This window comes from Squalius cephalus (genome assembly GCF_949319135.1).
Source record: "Squalius cephalus genome assembly, chromosome: 10".
Classification (NCBI taxonomy): domain Eukaryota; kingdom Metazoa; phylum Chordata; class Actinopteri; order Cypriniformes; family Leuciscidae; genus Squalius; species Squalius cephalus.
The window spans coordinates 20,937,280-20,955,756 of NC_137131.1; the positions used below are offsets into that span (position 1 = coordinate 20,937,280).

The 18,477-nt window shown below is 36.5% G+C and overlaps 2 protein-coding genes across 2 annotated transcripts; both read left to right on the forward strand.

The window, feature by feature from the left end:
- The first annotated feature begins 6,253 nt into the window (after positions 1-6,253).
- On the forward strand, positions 6,254-10,906 carry LOC307165736 (uncharacterized protein). The gene is made up of 7 exons (XM_079883632.1): positions 6,254-6,459; positions 7,231-7,387; positions 7,628-7,978; positions 8,072-8,110; positions 8,350-8,429; positions 10,612-10,655; positions 10,789-10,906. The coding sequence occupies exons 1-7, from the start codon at positions 6,385-6,387 to the stop codon at positions 10,838-10,840; spliced, it is 798 nt and encodes a 265-aa protein (XP_079739758.1). The 5' UTR covers positions 6,254-6,384; the 3' UTR covers positions 10,841-10,906.
- A 2,122-nt stretch (positions 10,907-13,028) lies between these two features.
- Positions 13,029-16,144, forward strand: LOC307165984 (uncharacterized protein; the record flags this gene model as incomplete). Its single annotated transcript, XM_079884068.1, has 7 exons — positions 13,029-13,089; positions 13,871-14,025; positions 14,111-14,225; positions 14,305-14,394; positions 14,843-15,004; positions 15,312-15,489; positions 15,581-16,144. 6 exons carry the CDS (start codon positions 13,029-13,031, stop codon positions 15,398-15,400), a joined length of 672 nt encoding a protein of 223 aa, XP_079740194.1. The 3' UTR covers positions 15,401-15,489; positions 15,581-16,144.
- Positions 16,145-18,477: the final 2,333 nt, after the last annotated feature.

The following is an 18,477-nucleotide window of genomic DNA, read 5'->3' on the forward strand; positions in this document are numbered from 1 at the left end:
TTTGCCAGCCCTCTCTCCTGGCATTTGCAGACTTTGAGGTGTTCCCTGGCGTTTTGATTAAACATTAAAATTCCGAATAAACTTTGACTATTAGTTCTTGCTCTGCTGAGGAGAAAAACTGAGCCTGCCCTTTGGCCATGCTGAGCAACCAATAGCAGCGTTGCTGATCAATGTTTCTACTATCGATACATATCCCCTTTTAACCAGCGCATGAACGCGCAATTATCTCAGATAACTCAATCCAGCTATACTAATCATATCCGGCAAGTGTGTTCGAAGAACCTAATTAGCCGGATCATGATTAGCACGATGATATCATCTTGGATGTCTCATTTGATCTCGGATGTTTTAAGCAACGTACGAAGAACGAGCCCCTGATCCATCCTGGACAAAAGTAAAGCTTTGCCTACTCGCCACCCACTCACATAACATGTGTTTGTTCTGGGACGTATTGTGAGGTAGCACACCAAAACAAACATTTCAAAATGAACTGTTGTACCACAACACACAAATAGCAGTTAAAAATCACAGCTGCCCTCCTTATCCTTTTCATTCAACAACTTTCCCATTCAATCTTAACACGAGTTTGTTCATTCAATAGTATTCATGCTCTGCACTCGGTGGTTCCACAAGAGTGATGTAGAATGTGAAGTAAGCAGGGAGTGTCTTGACAAAATCCAAACACCAAGTGGTCAGAAGAGACGCATTTAAAACGCATCTTTAATACTGGGTGCAAATTGGGCCTGTTGTATAGTGCTAAAACAAATTACTTCTGATCTTAAGGCCCCAATATTCTCCAAGCAAAATCGAAGAATTACCTAATGTGACATCATTTTGAACAAAATCAGGCCAAAACAAAGTTTATTTGGAGTTAATTTCTAAAGTTTGAAACAGCTCTTTATTAATAATAAAATAAAACACAAACAAAAACTACCCAGAGAGGGGAAAACAAGATTTCACTGGGAAAACCACAAGAGGAACATTTAATGGTAGACATATGACAAAGATCTGGCACAGGACTGCAAACACAAGGAGAATAAATAGGGAGCAAACAAGGTAGGTACTGAGGGAGGACAGGTGGGGCAAATTAACCAATAATCAGGTAACAAGATGGGCAGGGTTAGACAATAGAGAGGAGAGCACATGGCACAAGGACACATTGATGACAAGCCATTTGCTCATACCACACATGACTAAAACACAAGCACATGGCCAGTGAAAACAATCACAAGCCATGTGCTCACAAAATGAGACATGAACACGCACAAGACAATTCACATGGACAGAAGAGTGCACTGCTCGAGCTCGCTCTAAACCGTGCGCTCACACAAGACAATAGAGTAGAGTCAGGGCTCTGTCACAAACCAAGAATAAACTAGACCGAAGTGACAGAACCCTGACACTGTCTGGTAAAGACCTTCAAATTACCATTGGTCTGTGGCGATTTATAAGCATGTGTGCCCTGCCTTCTTTGTTGTTATGTTCAAATCTTAAAGGGATGGTTCGGAGTAATTTCAGTCTTTGCACCATGACCTCGAGCCAAACACCCCCGTAGAAGCTTTTTTTTCCCCCTTGGTCCAACATTATTAAAGTTAGAGCTTATTTAGAGATATCAGCCGAATGGCTTAGTGTAGGTGCTAATGTATTCAAGTTTGTATCTCGTAAATTACCCCACTAATAATGCCTGGAATGGGACCAAATTTCTACAGTAGTACAAATAGGTTCTGTACTCATAAAACAAGGCATTGGAAAGTTTGTAGGTACATCAGGAGTACTTACAAATCACGGAAGTGACTTCAACATCCGGGTTAGCGGTAGCATAAGCCACCAGGCAAGTGTTATTTATGTACTTACAAACTTTCCAATGCCTTGTTTTATGAGTATATCCCATTCGCTGTGTAATAACGGGGTCTTTAGTGTATGAGTGACTGAGACTAAAGTTATCGGATTCAGCAATATTGAAAGATTATCTTCATAAAAATGATGACTCGCTGATATCATATACCACTATTTAAATATTTAATCAAAGGAAAGCCCCATACTAATTCAAATGTCTGGGTAAATCTCCAAATATCCGCTCACCCTAGATCCCCCACTACCTTCATTACACTAAAATTTAAGTAAACATACAAAGAATGTTTTACTTTTACACACCAAACTCTGAGAGTCATTTAAGTGTCCAGAAAGCTATTTCTATTATGTTCCTCTTCATCAGTTTACTATATATCACACCCATGCATCATAGCTGCCTTGAAGATTGAGTCTGACACCTGTAAGTGGTGAACCAGCTGTGGCTGGAGGCCTAAACTATTAGAGAAGAGTAGAACCACAGTGACTGAGGCCATTACTGCAAAAATGAGTGGAACTGGAGTTATTACACACAAAGCCAATACACTCTGATTGATGACAGCCTTCATAACAGTTACGAGGGTTTTTCGCAACCCAGTCTCATTGGAAATACGTTACTCTGGCTACATTTTTGCAAAACCTGAAAAACGTACCTCCAGGTACGTTTCACTGCACTTTTCGGGTGAAACGTCCACTGGAGGCGCTAAGTGGTATCAATTATTCTCTGCTCCAGATGCGTGTTTATTAAAGGTTATAAAAGCGACAATCTCCAATATGTGAGGACTCCGACGTAGACACATTCATTTTAATATCAATTCTGAATTATTTAAACTCTTCTGAGGTGCCCAGGCTGCGTGACTGAGGATAGACGTCCGATGAGCATAGGCTCTGGATCGCACTTCGCCGAGGTAACTTAACTTACGTGTTTACCGAAAGAGTCGCCGAGGTAATTTACGTGTTTACCGAAAGAGTATGGCATTGCCTCGCAAATGGAACAATTAATTCTAAAAAAAAATGCATTTGTATGTTTTAGTTTTCTGTGTTTTACTGAAATTGAACGGAAGGGAATCGCGCAATAATGGCCGTGTTGATTACGTACCAAACCCCACAAAACTAGTTGGCAAACTATTTTTGAACGGCGAGCCCACTTTTATTCATTTGTATAGCTGTATCTCTGGTGTCTATCGAGTAAGTTATGAGTTAACTGTTAGCCGAATATAAAATAAGATATCGAAAGCATTAAGAACAAATTTTGCCTGAACGTTACGACTTCACGTTTCAGTCAGGTGATTGTTATGTACTCGGTGAAACGTACAGCAAGTTTACGAGTGGGCAGTGGACTCCCAGCTTCAATTAACCCTGGTACATAAAATGTTATATTGACCCCATAATATCAATTGATCTGTTCTGTTTTCAGTAAGCTTGCTTCTCTCCCATTAGTGCACATTTGGGACATTTCTCTCGTGTAATGCCTACCATCTAGGCATAATAAATGAAATGCTTATTTTTTAAATGATAAATTATGTTTAAATATTTTTTTTTCAGTGCACAACTGATATGACATTGAATTACCAGAAACCATACCATAAAAATAAGAAATAAGTTGTATATGTGTAATTGTAATTTATGTTGTCAATAACCACACTATGGATAAAGTTTTTGAATGTTAACGTTTTTAAATTTGTGTTTTTCTTTTTCTTTTTTCATTTATTAAAAGCCATTTCTTGTGGAAATGTGTGTTTCATTTGTTCTTGCATTTGATTGATTCTACATTTCAGGTTAATAGAGCAATTTAATCTATAACATGTTATTTTAACAAAATAAAAGCATTGGCTTATTCATATTTAAAATAAAGTTTATTTGAGTATCATTCTACGTCATTTCTCCCAATGCTGCCCCCCAAAAAAGTTTTTCATTATTATTAATCTATTATTGTTCCTTGCAAAATTTCACATTCACCGTAGTAAATTCACTCAGCAGAATCCCTTATTCATTGTTTTTAGAAGAGAGATCCAACAATACATCCAAAGCATTTCGTCATTTAAGAATCTTAAAGCTCTTAAGACAATAAAATTGTTTCAACTTTTTAATTTATTTCATTAAAGCTTTCTGTTTTGTTTTTTATTTTATTTTTATGAGTATATGTACTATGCTGCTTTGCTTTTTTTATTCCGTTGTATGTAATTTGTACATTTTTGCTATGTAAGTTATATTTTTGAAACCTTGGCATTAATAAAAAAAAAAAAAAAGTTTTTCATTAAGGGCCAGACAAAAGACTGTCAAATGTATTTGATATAGCAAATAGGCAGTTTCAAGTGCAAGTCACTAAATTTGATTTTGAGAATTATTCAGTATAATTAAGCGTTTTAAATCTGTTAATAAATGTATATGGTTGTAAGCGAATTAGAATGATGATCTTGAGTCGGAGATCTGGATTTGTGGAAGAAACAACGTGGTCAAGAAGGTACTTTTATTCTGTAACGTAGCCTTTTTAGTAAATGATAATTATAACAATTATCATAATGTTATATCGTTATATATGGCTATCTATGGGTTATTGTATTGACGACCATAATTTGGTCTGTCATAGTTGTGTTTCTAACTATTTAAAAAATAAAGATTCTAAAAAAGAAAACTGCAATATTGTAGACTACATATTTATCATTAGTGTCTTGAAACTTGTGAAGCCTGCAATAGTTGTTGTGAAGTTTTTAACGAATATTTGAAGGGGTTCTAAAGCGCAATAAAAAAGTATTCGTTTGACGTCACAGTTCAGGCTGAATGGGGCGGGAAAACATCTTGTCGCTAGTAGTTGCATAGGTAATAACCTTCACAACTTCACAATCGTCTCTTCAATCTGCACGTGAGTAATTTTAACTCTACATTTTATTCACTTATTTAGGCTATAACCCGGAAAAAGACGGGGTTCGAAAACAATAAGCACATGTCAATAATAAAGATGTCTTAGTGACATCAAATACATGAAAGATAACAGATATGTCCATATATCAAGGCCTACATGTTAGCAGACAGCTTTGGGTTAGCACGGTAACTTACCACCCCCTCTACCATTTCTAGTTTGTATTTTCAAAACAACAAGATGTAACAATAATGTAAATATTACAACATATAGACCTACAGATGATCAGAATATTGGAATTATTATTGATTTAACTTAATTAGTATTTAGTAGTTACATAAACAATAGGAAGTAGGATAGTCTTTGTATATATATATACAGTACTGTGCAAAAGTTTTAGGCATGTTAATATAACACAAAAAATGGTTTTAAGTCAGTTATTTATATCTTTTGCTGTAGTGTGTCAGTAGGAAATATCAGTTTACATTTCCAAACATTCTTTTTGCCATGAATTGTTATAATCCAGTGAGATTTGTGCATGCACAAGGAGTCTGACAACAGCCAGGATGATCTGATCTCACCATCATCGAGTCCGTCTGTGATTACATAAAGAAACAGAAGAAACTGAGACAGACTAAATCCAGAAGATCTGCGGGAACGTCTCCAAGATGCTTGGGTAAACCTTCCTGCAAAGCTACCTGAAAAACTATGCAAGTGTACGTTACCTGGACAAAAGCCGTTTTAAACGCAAAGGGTCGTTATACCATATATTGATTTGAATTAGTTAATAGAAATTAAATCATAAATAAATAGGGTTGCAAAGGGGCGGAAAATTTCCGGCTTCTGTACATGTGATGGAGGCATGTACAGTGCCAGTCTCAGCCATGCAGTAAGCAGTCTGCTATGTGCATGTGATTGAGGAATGGCATGGATATTCAAGTGTACTTTCCTTAACTATATTTAAGTTCCCTATGAAGAGTCAACCTTTAACTTTGAAAATTCCCAGTTTATTCCCATAAATTCCTGTTAATTCCCTTACATTCCCATTCATTCCCATGGAAAGTTTCCATCTTTGAAAATTCCCAGAATTTTGCAACCCTGTAAATAAATTCCACTTGTGATTTTATTTTTGAAAGCATTCTCACTTTACAGCATTTTAACAGAAGTGCCAGTGCTTTTCACAGTACTATAGCTTTGCAGGAAGGTTTCTTCAAGCGTCTTGGAGACGTTCCCGCAGTTCTTCTGGATTTAGTTTGTCTCAATTTATTCTGTTTCTTCATGTAATCACAGACGGACTCGATGATGGTGAGATCAGATCATACTGGCTGTTGTCAGACTCCTTGACAGACTCCTGCATGCACAAATCTCACTGGATTATAACAATTAATGGCAAAAAGATATAAATAACTGATTTAAAAGCATTTGGGGGGGGGGGGGGGGGGGGTATTAACATGCCTTAGACTTTTGCACAGTATATATATCTATTTATTACAGACACTTGACATATTATTTCTAATCTTGCTCTTTTTTTCTTTCCAGGAATGCCCGGGAGCACCAAAAAGACATGCCCAAGTTGTAAGGCCACTATCAATGTGGCCTTCAAAATTTGCCCTGAATGCAAAACTTGCCAACCATACAAGGAAAAACTTAAGAAAAAAAGAGAAAATTTTAAATTAATGAAATCTGATTGGGCTGCTTCCATACAAAAAAACTGCAACAGGACTGTAGTTATTAACAGCAGTTATTTTTTGGTAAGTGTTTAACTGCAGGTTTGTAATGATAAGTGACACCTTATTACTTAGTAATTTAGTTTAAGATAATTTTTATAAAATCAATATTTTTTATTATGTTATTAATATGTGAGATGTTACATGTCAGTGAAATTTTAAATGTTAAAAGTAACATTTTGTAATGGAGACAGTGGATTTTGCTCATGAAACACAAGAAGGGGGAATTTCCGTTGAAATAATTGAACCATTTCATTGAATGTAAAAGTTTACATTAAAAAAAAAATGTTCTTCCCTATTTTTCATGGATAATGACCAGTGTCCTTTCTCTTTAGATTGATGTATCCATTTTAAGCAAACTTATTTATTATTGAATTGGTAACACTTTACAATAAGGTTCATTAGTTAACATTAGTTAATTTAATGTATTTACTAACATGAACTAACCATGAGCAATACATTTGTTTCTGTATTTTTCATATTTGTTAACGTTAGTTAATAACAATACAGCTGTTAATTTTTTGTTCATGTTAGTTCACAGTGCATTAACTAATTTTATCAAGATTTTAATTAAGCATTAGTAGGCTAAATGTTGAAATGAACAAAGATTAGTAAATGCTGTATACGTGCAGTTCGTTATTAGTTGATGTTAACTAATGTTAATATACCTTAGTTTAAATGTTAACATTAATGTTAATTAAGTTTAAATGTTAATTAATGTTAACAAACCTTATTGTAATGTGTTACCATTAAATATTGTGTATAAAGTTGTTAAATGCATTTTTTTTTTCCCAGCTTGACAAGTTGGCTGCCCTCAATCTCCATCCCATTCTGCTTCTTGGGAAGAACAGTGACTATACAATTGTGGCTGATGCCATTTTAGGTGATGGACATGTCATAGATGATGATCTCCTCCAGAGGTTGAAGGCTGTCTATGAAGCAGTGTTAAAAAGTTTGTATTCTTATATTTTCCTGCTATTTCTTGCATTACATTTAAATAACTGTATAATACCTACAGCCATTTATTGTACAGTTTTTGTTTATTTGTAAGTGTGCACTAGGTTGGGCAATGTATCACTTTTTACAAAAGATCCATACCAGTTATAATTTCTTAATCTAAACACTGATATAATAATCCCTGTATACATTTTTGTTATTGCTATTAATTGAAAAATTTGTTGTCGTCCTAAAGTTCATTTTCAGAGAGAGAAGAAGGGGACTGCCCCAGATACTGAATTGACCACCAGTACCGCTGATGAAGAACCACTGAGAGACCAGCCCATCACTGCTGAAGAACCACTGAGAGACCAGCCCATCACTGCTGAAGAACCACTGAGAGACCAGCCCATCACTGCTGAAGAACCACTGAGAGACCAGCCCATCACTGCTGAAGAACCACTGAGAGACCAGCCCATCACTGCTGAAGAACCACTGAGAGACCAGCCCATCACTGATGAAGAACCACTGAGAGACCCACAACCAGTGGCCTCCACACTTCAGTCCCACAAGCGTAAATCATCAAGTGCCACCAAAAAAAAAAAAGGTAAAATTATGCATAAAGCTTTTAAACAATTAGTTATCAATGTGAAATTTCTCTTCCCATATTTTTTTTAACAATATAATCTTTCATTCCCAGAGCCAACTAAAAAAAGAAAAAAAGACCAGATGCATAAAGGTGAAGTACATCTAAGGCAAAGATTCTATATTTTAAAAAATGTTAGTTGTATACAACTATACAACTTGTATTAAAAGTCAATTTTTTAAAAATAAAATATTGTATTTTAAACTGAGCAAAATTATGGAAGTCTACAGTTGCTTCAGATATTCCTTAGCCCTGGCTCTGTAATCTTGACTGCTCTCTGACTGTAATGAGATGGTTGAGGCTGTTCTTTTTTCTTCTTCTTTTAAACACAGACAAATGTGCCGAATGCTTCGAACGGCTGGAGAACAACAGCTTCCCATTCCAAAAAATTGTAAAAAAGAGAATGAAAAGAGTAAGTGAAAACTAGGGATGCACGAGATATCGGCCGATATATGATCATTTTAATTTTATTGTTATCGGCCCAATACAAAAAACAAATTGGTCGATATGTTAAAGCCTATACATGATGTATGTTTCCTTAAGCTGAAACACTTCAGATGCACACTGTTCACCATTATGGTTTTATAATGCTTAAAATATGATTGGAATTCCTTCAAGAAAAAGAAAACTTAGTTTAGTACAACATGTGCAGCACAAGTCTGTCATATAGGCTACATAAAATTATGAGAACATCATTATAATTGTGTGCTCGGGACATGGCTTTTATTGGTGAGGCTTTTGTTTTTGTAGCCAGGCTCTCAAAAATTATCTAAAAACTTGGATTTAAATTTATCGGCTGATATATATCGGTTATCGGCTTTCAAATATAAAGAATTATTGGTTATCTATCGGGCGAAATGATCAGTGCATCCCTAGTGAAAACACTTCTTAACAAATTCTGATTTCTCAGTTTTGCCAGTTTTATATACTACATAAAGGTCTAAAAATAGCATTAACTCAACATTTAAAGGAACACGCCGACTTTTTGGGACTTTAGCTTATCTCCCAGAGTTAGATCAGTCCATACATACTAGGGCTGTCACTTTTGCATGCATTTCGAACATGACGTGAAATATCCGAAAACGAACTATAAATAAACTATCCGGTTTTTAAAGTGCCATGTTTTGCACATTTTTTACAGTCTATGATTAAATCGTTTGCTTTTTATTTTATTGTTTGCCATCTCATCCAGTAGCAGCCGCTCTAAACGTATTGTAGCATAGGCCCATGACCAAATCAAGCGAATAATAGCCAATAGCCTGCTTGTTTTGAAAATGGAAGATAACGACAAGACTAAAGAGACCGTGCTGTAATTCCTGCCGATTACACACATACACACACAACCCACAGAAAAGTCAGTATCGAGTTCTCTTTCGAGCTTGAACAAACCACAACACACAAATTATGCCAAATGTCCATTTTGTCGAGTGTCCTCATAAGTGCAGTCTTAAATTATTTAAATAAAGTCTTAAATGAACGTAGAGATTTGTGAGAAAATGCAACGCGTCAGATCGCGTCTCTGTCCACAACGGCTGGTCTAGAGTGTCATTAATTTTAATCAAAGAACAAAGGTAAGAGTAAATTACTCACTCCGCTATCTTTTAACACATCTCCGGCGAATGGCTTTTTCACGCAAAAGAAAAACTCTTCATGAAGCGCAGTGAAATTCAGCGACCATGTGGCGTTTCCTGATGGATCGAGGTTGTTTGTTAACTTCATTTTACATTTTACTCGTAGATATTCGAATATTTGACCTTGTTATTTGTACACACTGTGACTATACAAATCAAAACATGTAAATAGGAAAATGTTGGCATTATTTTGTCACTTATTGGGAGCAGTATGCTAGCTGGAGCCGTTTGCCTCCAGTGTTTGTGGTAAGCTAGGCTAGCGGTGGGTGCGTCAGACAGAGTTACGGCACACACGGAGATGAAAAGGGTATGTATGGACTGATCTAACTCTGGGGGATAAGCTAAAATCCCAAAAAGTCGGCGTGTTCCTTTAATGTGCTGTTAAATGTGCTAAAGTGGTCTGTAATTTGTGTTATTTTTTTGTGCATTGGAAAAAACAGTTTGATTCCACTAATTTAATACAAGTCATCTTTTTTGTCATAGTGCTGTATAAAATACAGACTGTTTTAGAGCAGTGATCAACAGGAAAATAATGATTCGATGGTGTAAACGGTTTATTCTGTTTACTCCAAATAAGACAATAGTGTAATTTTTCAGCTGAAGTCATATCAGCATTACTTCAATTTTATTATATCTATCTATGAATCTATCATCAATAATGAAGTTGTTCAATTCAGCTATATAGCAGTTCTGCATATATATATATATATATATATATATATATATATGTATATGAATAGATTAAATGCAAAAGCCTCCAAGTGCCATCTGAAATTATCATTCCAGAAGAAAATTTCAGATGGCACTTAGAGGCTTTTGCATCTGAACTCTTCATATATATATATATATATATATATATATATATATATATATATATTAGATTTTTGGGGGGAAATTACTTGTTCTCTAATACACTACAATTATCCCCCCCCCCCCCCCCCCCCCCCCCCATTTGTACCACAGGGGAACATAGAAGTCCTTGTAAAATGGGCTCCTTGCACATCATGGTATGTACTGAATTGTGAGATCAATATCCTGGCATCATTCAATACATTTTAAATGGTATAGTTTGTGCCTAAATCAGGTTTATAAAAGTTACTTGACCTGAATTGTTTTTTGTTTTTTCTTCTTTTGTTATAGTGGAATCAAGTGGAAAGACTCTTGGGAGCCATCTTCTTTTGTTGGGATTTAATTTTTAATTATTTTTTAAAGGGTTAGTTCACCCAAAAATGACAATTCTGTCAGTAATTACTCTCCCTCATGTTGGTCCAACCCCGTAAGACTTTCGTTCATCTTCGGAACACAAATTAAGATATTTTTGATTAAATCTGAGAGCTGGCTCACTCCTCCATAGGCTTCTCTGTTATTGAAACTTGCCGGCCCAGAAAGTTAGAAAAGACAATGTTTAAAATAGTTCAAGTGACTACAGTGGCTTGATCTTAAGTTTATCAAGAGACGAGAATACTTTTTGTGCACAAAAAACCCCACAAAAATAACAACTTTATTCAACTATTGATTTTCTTCTGTGTGGGGCTCTTAGTGAGTTCACGTAGTGTAACAGCGCAGCGCTTCTGGGTTGTACATCAGAACGTAGCTCACTATTGGCCAGCATCACATGCATCACACACGACCACCTACATTATGGCGTCTCGTTGTTTGATAAACTTAAGGTGGAGCCACTGTAATCACTTGAACTATTTTAAACATTGTCTTTACTAACTTTCTGGGCCGGCAAGTTTCAATAACAGAGAAGCCTATGGAGGAGTGAGCCAGCTCTCAGATTTAATCAGAAATATCTTTATTTGTGTTCTGAAGATGAACAAAAGTCTTACGGGGTTGTAACAACATGAGGGTGAGTAATTACTGACAGAGTTTTCATTTTTGGGTGAACTAACCCTTTAAGTAACGTTAGCAAAATCCTAAAGGCTGTTTTGTAGCCGTTTGAAGTCTATAATCATACTGTTGTAATCATAGCAAAAATAAAGGTACATTTCAAATGTTTATTCTGACTATTCAAGTATTTTTTATCTCATTTATAATTAGCTGTGATTTGGAATAAAGTAGACACAAAAATAAAATTTTTGCTTTTACCCATTTTATGATAGTTAATAAGACAGTTATGTCATGAAAACTCTCAGAGTGATTGGCTTGGTAATGGATATGACAATGTTGTATTTTTGGTCTTGGTGGAATAGCTCTACTAATGCTTCTGTAGAGCAAGTACGGGACTTGCTACTCTCAATACATACACAACACACTGCTGTGAGCAAGTAAGACATGCAGCTGCTGTACAATATAGCGTACTTGAATTAACCATACAGATGGACCTGGAGGAGATAAAGAGTTTCTGAAAAGTGCACTGCTAAGGTAAATGCCCAAGTATTTGAAGGTTGAGCAGCAAGCTCATTGGCTACTGAAACAGCAGGAACCAGTCAGCTGTGCACCACAGAAGATTATGTGATTATGAACAGGTGAGTTAAAGGACCTATTAGCCTACACCATCTGTATTTCTCATACCTCTGTTTGTTTACTTTCAATCATATTGCTCTGTAATCCACATGGATAATTTACTTAGTCATAATTTTCAATACCAGCATGCCACTCAGGTATGATACACACACTAGACAGTGCTCGAAGTGGGCCGGTACTAACCAGTACGCAGTACCGGCACTTCTACAAAGTGAATACAGTACCTGGTTCAATGTCTTTATTCAAATGCAAGCTATAGTGCTGAGCTGAGTTCACACGTTAGACCCAGTGAGAGTTTAATTAAATATTCTGTCAAAACGTTTCACTTTCTTTTCTTTCTTTTTTTTTACGTAGAAAGGGTTTTCTAGATCTGTCAGTACAGTACAGGACCGTTAGACTGAATTTTTACAATGTAATATTTATTATAACATTGGTTTTATAATGAGATGTTTGTAGGTGGCGATAACCTTAGTGGGTGGAGGTTTATTCTGTGGCTCAATTGTTTATTTAGGTGGATCAGCATGGACACACTGAAGGAGGGTCAAAACAATACACAAAGCTGTGTGTTTGGCTTGATGAGGACAAAGATGGTCAACCTCTGCCAAAAAGATGTAGAGCTGGGGAGAGACGAAAGTGAAATTCAGCTAACGTTACTGGTTGTTTTCTTTTTTTTATCAGTAGTTGCATTCATTATTCATTGAGCAAGTTCTAAATGGATATTCATATTTTTGAAGTTTCTTCAGCAAGCGTTACACCCTCCTGTGCTCTGTCTACCAGCACAACTGAAGACACTGACCATTGAAAATGTAGGTTTTTGTCACTTAATACTTGTTTCCTCATTTGTTATGTGGTAATTGTCCAGATTTACCATTGCCTTCTTCCCTTTTCATTTTCAGACTCCCTCATTCAAGATGTCCGAGACCTCTTGGGAAGTGGTGCTGAACAACCTCTCCCCTCACACTGGAGGAACAGGCAAACTTCCTCTCTGGAGAATTGGACAGTAATAAGGCCCTTCATGGAGAAGCCGAAGGAGGGGGTTTGCCATCATTGTGGACACAAGGCTGCAGTAGATGTGTAGGGACTGTTTACCTCGATCACTCTACTGCACAGCCTGTGACCTTTCCACACATGAGGCCCTGGTGCTTCATAACCATGTTCATAACAGAGCATCCATGGTGGAGGGGTTCTTCAGACACCTGCCGCCATCCACTTTGTTCAGCAGGATGAGGGAGGGAAGTTCTCCTATTATGAAAAAGGTCGTTTTTATGTCTCAGGTTATATAGGCTGTTTTACATTTTACACGAACCCTGGTTTACTCCAACAGACATGCTGGATGAAGTTTTGTTTGATAGAAACAACACCCTCACTGTTTCATTTACACTAATATGTAAACTAATTCTGCTTTTTAGATTGCATGTTACTAATCGTTCCTCCCTGCTGCGACTGCTCCACTGGGCAAACAAGCTTTTCCAAGGGAAGCCAGTTATTTTAATTGGAATGAATGGTAACTTGTCTTGTCGATTACATCCATGGAACAACTGGACATGTAAGCTAAATTTATATTTCTTCATGTGTAACACCACAATTTCACATTTTTATGAATGCTTGCCAGTTTTTTTCCCCAAAATTTAAAAATTATTTGGTTTATTTAATAATAGAGCAGCATTACTCCATCAAATGCCATAATACCATGATTTACATCTTATTTTATAAAATGTAACTGTGTAAATGTATTTGCCCTCATCTGTTTAAGAATCCAGGAAAAAGGGAGATTTAGGTGAACCTAAATTACTGCACATACATTGTGTGTCAAGTTCGCACAGACATGCTAACAATCCAAGCACAAGTGGCTGGAACAAGCGAAAGGCAGACAACCTTGACCGGACATTGGCCAAAAGATACATCAAGGTACTAACTAGGCAAATATGTATAATAACATTTTTGTTTTTAAATTGTCTCAGCATTTGTTAACATAGACATTTCTTTTCAACAGACCGTACAAAGGATTGCAGAGGCAACAAAGGACCTAGAGAAACTCACCGCTGAGTTATCTTTACAGCAAGACACAGTCCAGCAGTGGGTGTCTGATGTTCAGCAGTGGACCTCAGGTACTTTGAAAAAATTATTTAATGGCATATTTTAAAGAATCAATCGCTCTGCTCTTAATTTGTTTGTTGTCGTACAAAGGAGCAACAATCCAAAATGACCTGCAGAGGACCATCGAGGGGCTATATTTGGGCATCAAACCGCGAAAATTTCAGCTGTATCATCAGTCTGGTGAGAGCAGAAAAGGCCACTAGTAATGCAGATTTGTGAAAAAATTAATTCACTACTGATTTATACATAGTAAAAATAGCAAAGCCATTTATTAAAAAAAAGTATGTTTACTACAAGTCAGGGCAGCATACTGAAAAACTGTCAAAATCATAATAAGGTTGAATGCGATATCCAAATATTTCCAATATTTCTGCAAAGTGCAGAGATGTCCTGACCTACCAATTTTGTTCTCTATTTTTAAAAAAATATGATTGTTTAAAATAGATAACAAAAAAAACATTTTTCACAATTTTTCAAATGATAATGAAACCTGTGATGCAAAAATGATCACACAAAATCTTTCACAATAATCATAACACATACATGCATATTGTGAAGTCGTATTTTGTATGGTGCTATTGTGTATTCATCGTGTGAATGCACACTCATTTTGTGTTTCTCATTGTAGGTGGGAATAAGCGAAGGCATCAACTGAGAAGAAAGATTGCTGTTGAGAAGAAAGCCTTGGAAGTTGCCATCAATGACCACAATGCTACTGTGGGGGAAGTTGAAAAACTGCCTCCTCCCAATGAACTCTTGGCTGTGGACAACTACTCCTGGCCATGGGAATGTAAGTACTTCCTCTGAAATGCACTGAATACAAATTGTTTGATGCACACATCTTGATGTAAATATGGAATCTGATGTAAAAAATGTTATCTGATGTAAAAAATGTTAAGACATTGGGCACTATGCAAAAAAAAAAGTGCAGTAATTTGTAAATGGATGTGATTGAACCCCTTCGCGAAGCGCTGGGGTTCTATCTCATCCTTTCAGGGTTTATTTCTCTATTGTAGTAGTAGTACAGCATGCAAAATATCTTCTGTCCCAATATTTTTATAGGTTGTAAGATAACACTTTGATGTAATGTATTGCAGGTCATGGTGATATGGAGCGGAAAAAAAATGTTTTTGACAAGGTAATGCTGCTGACTAGACTGAAAGAAGAAAATTATTGTGGTTCGTGAAGTCAAGCAGCACATGGAGTACATGAGGAGTGTGGCTGGACTGATTGTAGAGTTTACCTTTCAGCTCACTGAAGACACCAATGGGAAATGTAAGGACAATAAATAGTTAGACTTTTTCTTCAATTTGCTTCTCTGGAAACCATTGGCTCATTTCTTTATATTTTAATGTCACATTTTCAGGCAGTACAGAGGGCTTAATGGAGAAAGGACGTGAGGGACTACTCTGTGTGCTAAAGAGAAGATTGTGTGAAGTTGAAGCACAACTGGCTACAGCACGCACAACATACAAAAGTATTCTTGGACTGCAAACATTATCCTTAGATGACTTCTCTGAAGAGGAATACTTGAGAATACTTCCTCAACTGATGAGGAACTGGGAGAGTAGTTATTAGGGAGAAAATGTGTATGACTCTATGAAGATGTCAAAGCACAAAATGTCAAACATGACAAATTACCTTTTTTTTTCTTTTTTTTTAGCATTACATTTTTGGTCGAAATGTATTGCGCATCCCTACGTAACTTCACTGTAGTTGTATATAGTTTGTATATACTGTACTGTAGTTAACTGTACATAGCCTATTGTATTGTTACTCTCTCCAACAGTGTGCTATTCCAGCTTATGTTTCCACATGTTAGAATATTCTCTCTCTCTCTCTCTCTCTCTCTCTCTCTCTCTCTCTCTCTCTCTCTCTCTCTCTCTCTCTCTCAATTTCACCCAGTAAAGTGAACTGTTGTTTCAACTATAGTCATGTCTCTTTTGTTTGATTCATGAATAGCTTTAATTGAAGTCAATTTCCTGTTTTATCCCATTGTGTGTGTTGTTCCTTTCAAGTAAGTCTGTAGTAAGTATTAGGGCCTATATTCTAAGGCAGGGGTCATCCAGAACTTTTCTCAGCAGACGCTATCAGGGCCAGATGCTCTTGTAAAATTAAAATATCATTTAATTAATATTTATTAATAATAATATTATTATTATTATAAGTAATATATTATTATTTCATATATCAATTTGCCTTTAAAATGTATGTTATTTTTTAGCCTGATGTTAAAAAGATAGTGTCGGAGGGGAAATGTCACTTCTTTCTCAAACTCTGTGATTGTTACATTTTGCCTATGTTTTGTCTCAATCATGTGACTCTCGAGGTTCCTGTCTGGAAAACAAAAACGGCGGACAATAAGTGGAAAATTAAATATCTCTTGTCTTAAAGATATTTGTGTTTTATAATGCAGCACTACAGTAGATTGACGTCAAATATGACGGTTTTAAAAATCACGCCTTCAGTTATGAAAAACAAATGTGTGTGTATGTTTTTTACATTTTTCATAGCGGAAGTAGCAACATAGGCCGTTACTATGGAGATGAGGACACTCACGCTTTGCGTCACGTGAGCAGAGCAGATGGCGCGCTGGTCTCCTGTTTTAGTTAAAATATCGTCATTAAACAAACATTTTTGTCTTTTCTTAGCATAGATCATATACATGCAGTACAATTATTTATTAGACAGTGTGTGATATTTGATATATTGGGTAGATACATGTTTTCACAACCCTAGCACGACCCTAAAACGGAGGAACTACAACTGGGGTGCTGATGTCAACACAAGTACTAAAGAGGGGTCTAGGGAGTTGTAGTTTTTTTTAAAAACCCAGGGTTTTCCCTAAAATTGGAAGTTATAAATACTTAATTGGTGGCATTCCAGGGGTTTAAGGGGATGTTAAACACATTTTTGGCATCAGACTTTAAATATTGTCTTGTTCAAAGGGGGATTTTTTATTTTCACACCATAGCCCCCCCCCACACCTTGGTGACTATGACTATGACTACTCAACTTATAACCCATGTCAACACCTTTCTATAACAGTTGGTCTCATGTCCGTAACCCTTTTTGTCCCATAATTATAAGCCTTCAAATATGCCCTGAAGTTAAGGTTCAAAGGTCAATATCTCAAAGCAGTAATAATATAGAACCTTCAAATTGATATATGTTACTCTCCAGGTCAAGACCTTTCCAGTGATGTATTTGGTTTAGCTATATGACCAAGTTTAAATTTTTTCACATTTTGGACATGTGCCCTAACAGGCTTTGGTTCAGAAAGCACTTTGAGGGCTTCAAGTGTGTGTGTGTGTGTGTGTGTGTGTGTGTGTGTGTGTGTGTGTGTGTGTGTGTGTGTGTGTGTGTGTGTACCTGTTTTTCTATCCCGGTGGGGACTTCAACCTGAATGCACACAGACTCATGGGGACTCAGTGGGGACCTAAATTGAGGTCCCCATGGGTAGACTAGCTTATAAATCATACAGAATGATTAATAAAATGTTTTTTTTTTGGGGGGGGGGGGGGGGGGGGGGGGGGATGTAAAAATGCACAAAGTTTTCTGTGATGGGTAGGTTTAGGGGTAGGGGTACTGTAAGGAGATAGAATATACAGTTTGTACAAAAAACATTAAGTCTATGGAGAGTCCCCACAGAGATGGTGAACCTGACGTGTGTGTGTGTGTGTGTGTGTGTGTGTGTGTGTGTGTGTGTGTGTGTGTTTGTACGTGTGTGCGTGAGGGTGTGCGTGTGTGTGTGAGAGAGATTGTGTGTAAGTGTGAGGGAGTGTGAGTGCAAAAGTGAGTTTTGTTTCTACCCCTGCCGTTCCCACACAAGGTTGCAATTCTTAAATGTGATAACAAAGGTAAAGACAAAATATTAACCATATATGCTGTTTATATTGCTTATATATTGTTTATATAAAATAAAAATCTGTTGAGTATTTCACCAGACCCACGAACACTGGCTGAATAACAATAAAGCACTGCACACACTTTTTTTGTCTACTAAAATCTAACTATAACATTTGATGCATTGTGTAGCCTATTTGCTGTGGCAGATATAAATGATTTGAATGAATGTGTTAGGTTATCCTGGCATAAACCAGTCACAGAAAATTTCAAAAAACACCATTAGTATGTTTGTAAGCCATTTGGTTTATGAGGACACAGATATCCTCATAAACCATGTAATACCCATTTCATTATACACATTTGTGTTCTCATAAACCATATACAAGCACACACACACACACACACACACACACA

Excerpts from the sequence above, each read along its gene's own strand:
- LOC307165736 (XM_079883632.1), top strand. The coding sequence starts at position 6,385 with ATGAAATCTGATTGGGCTGCTTCCATACAAAAAAACTGCAACAGGACT. Across the intron at positions 6,460-7,230 it reads TTAACAGCAGTTATTTTTTG|CTTGACAAGTTGGCTGCCCT; the intron begins GTAAGTGTTTAA and ends TTTTTTTCCCAG. Across the intron at positions 8,111-8,349 it reads AAAAGACCAGATGCATAAAG|ACAAATGTGCCGAATGCTTC; the intron begins GTGAAGTACATC and ends TTTTAAACACAG.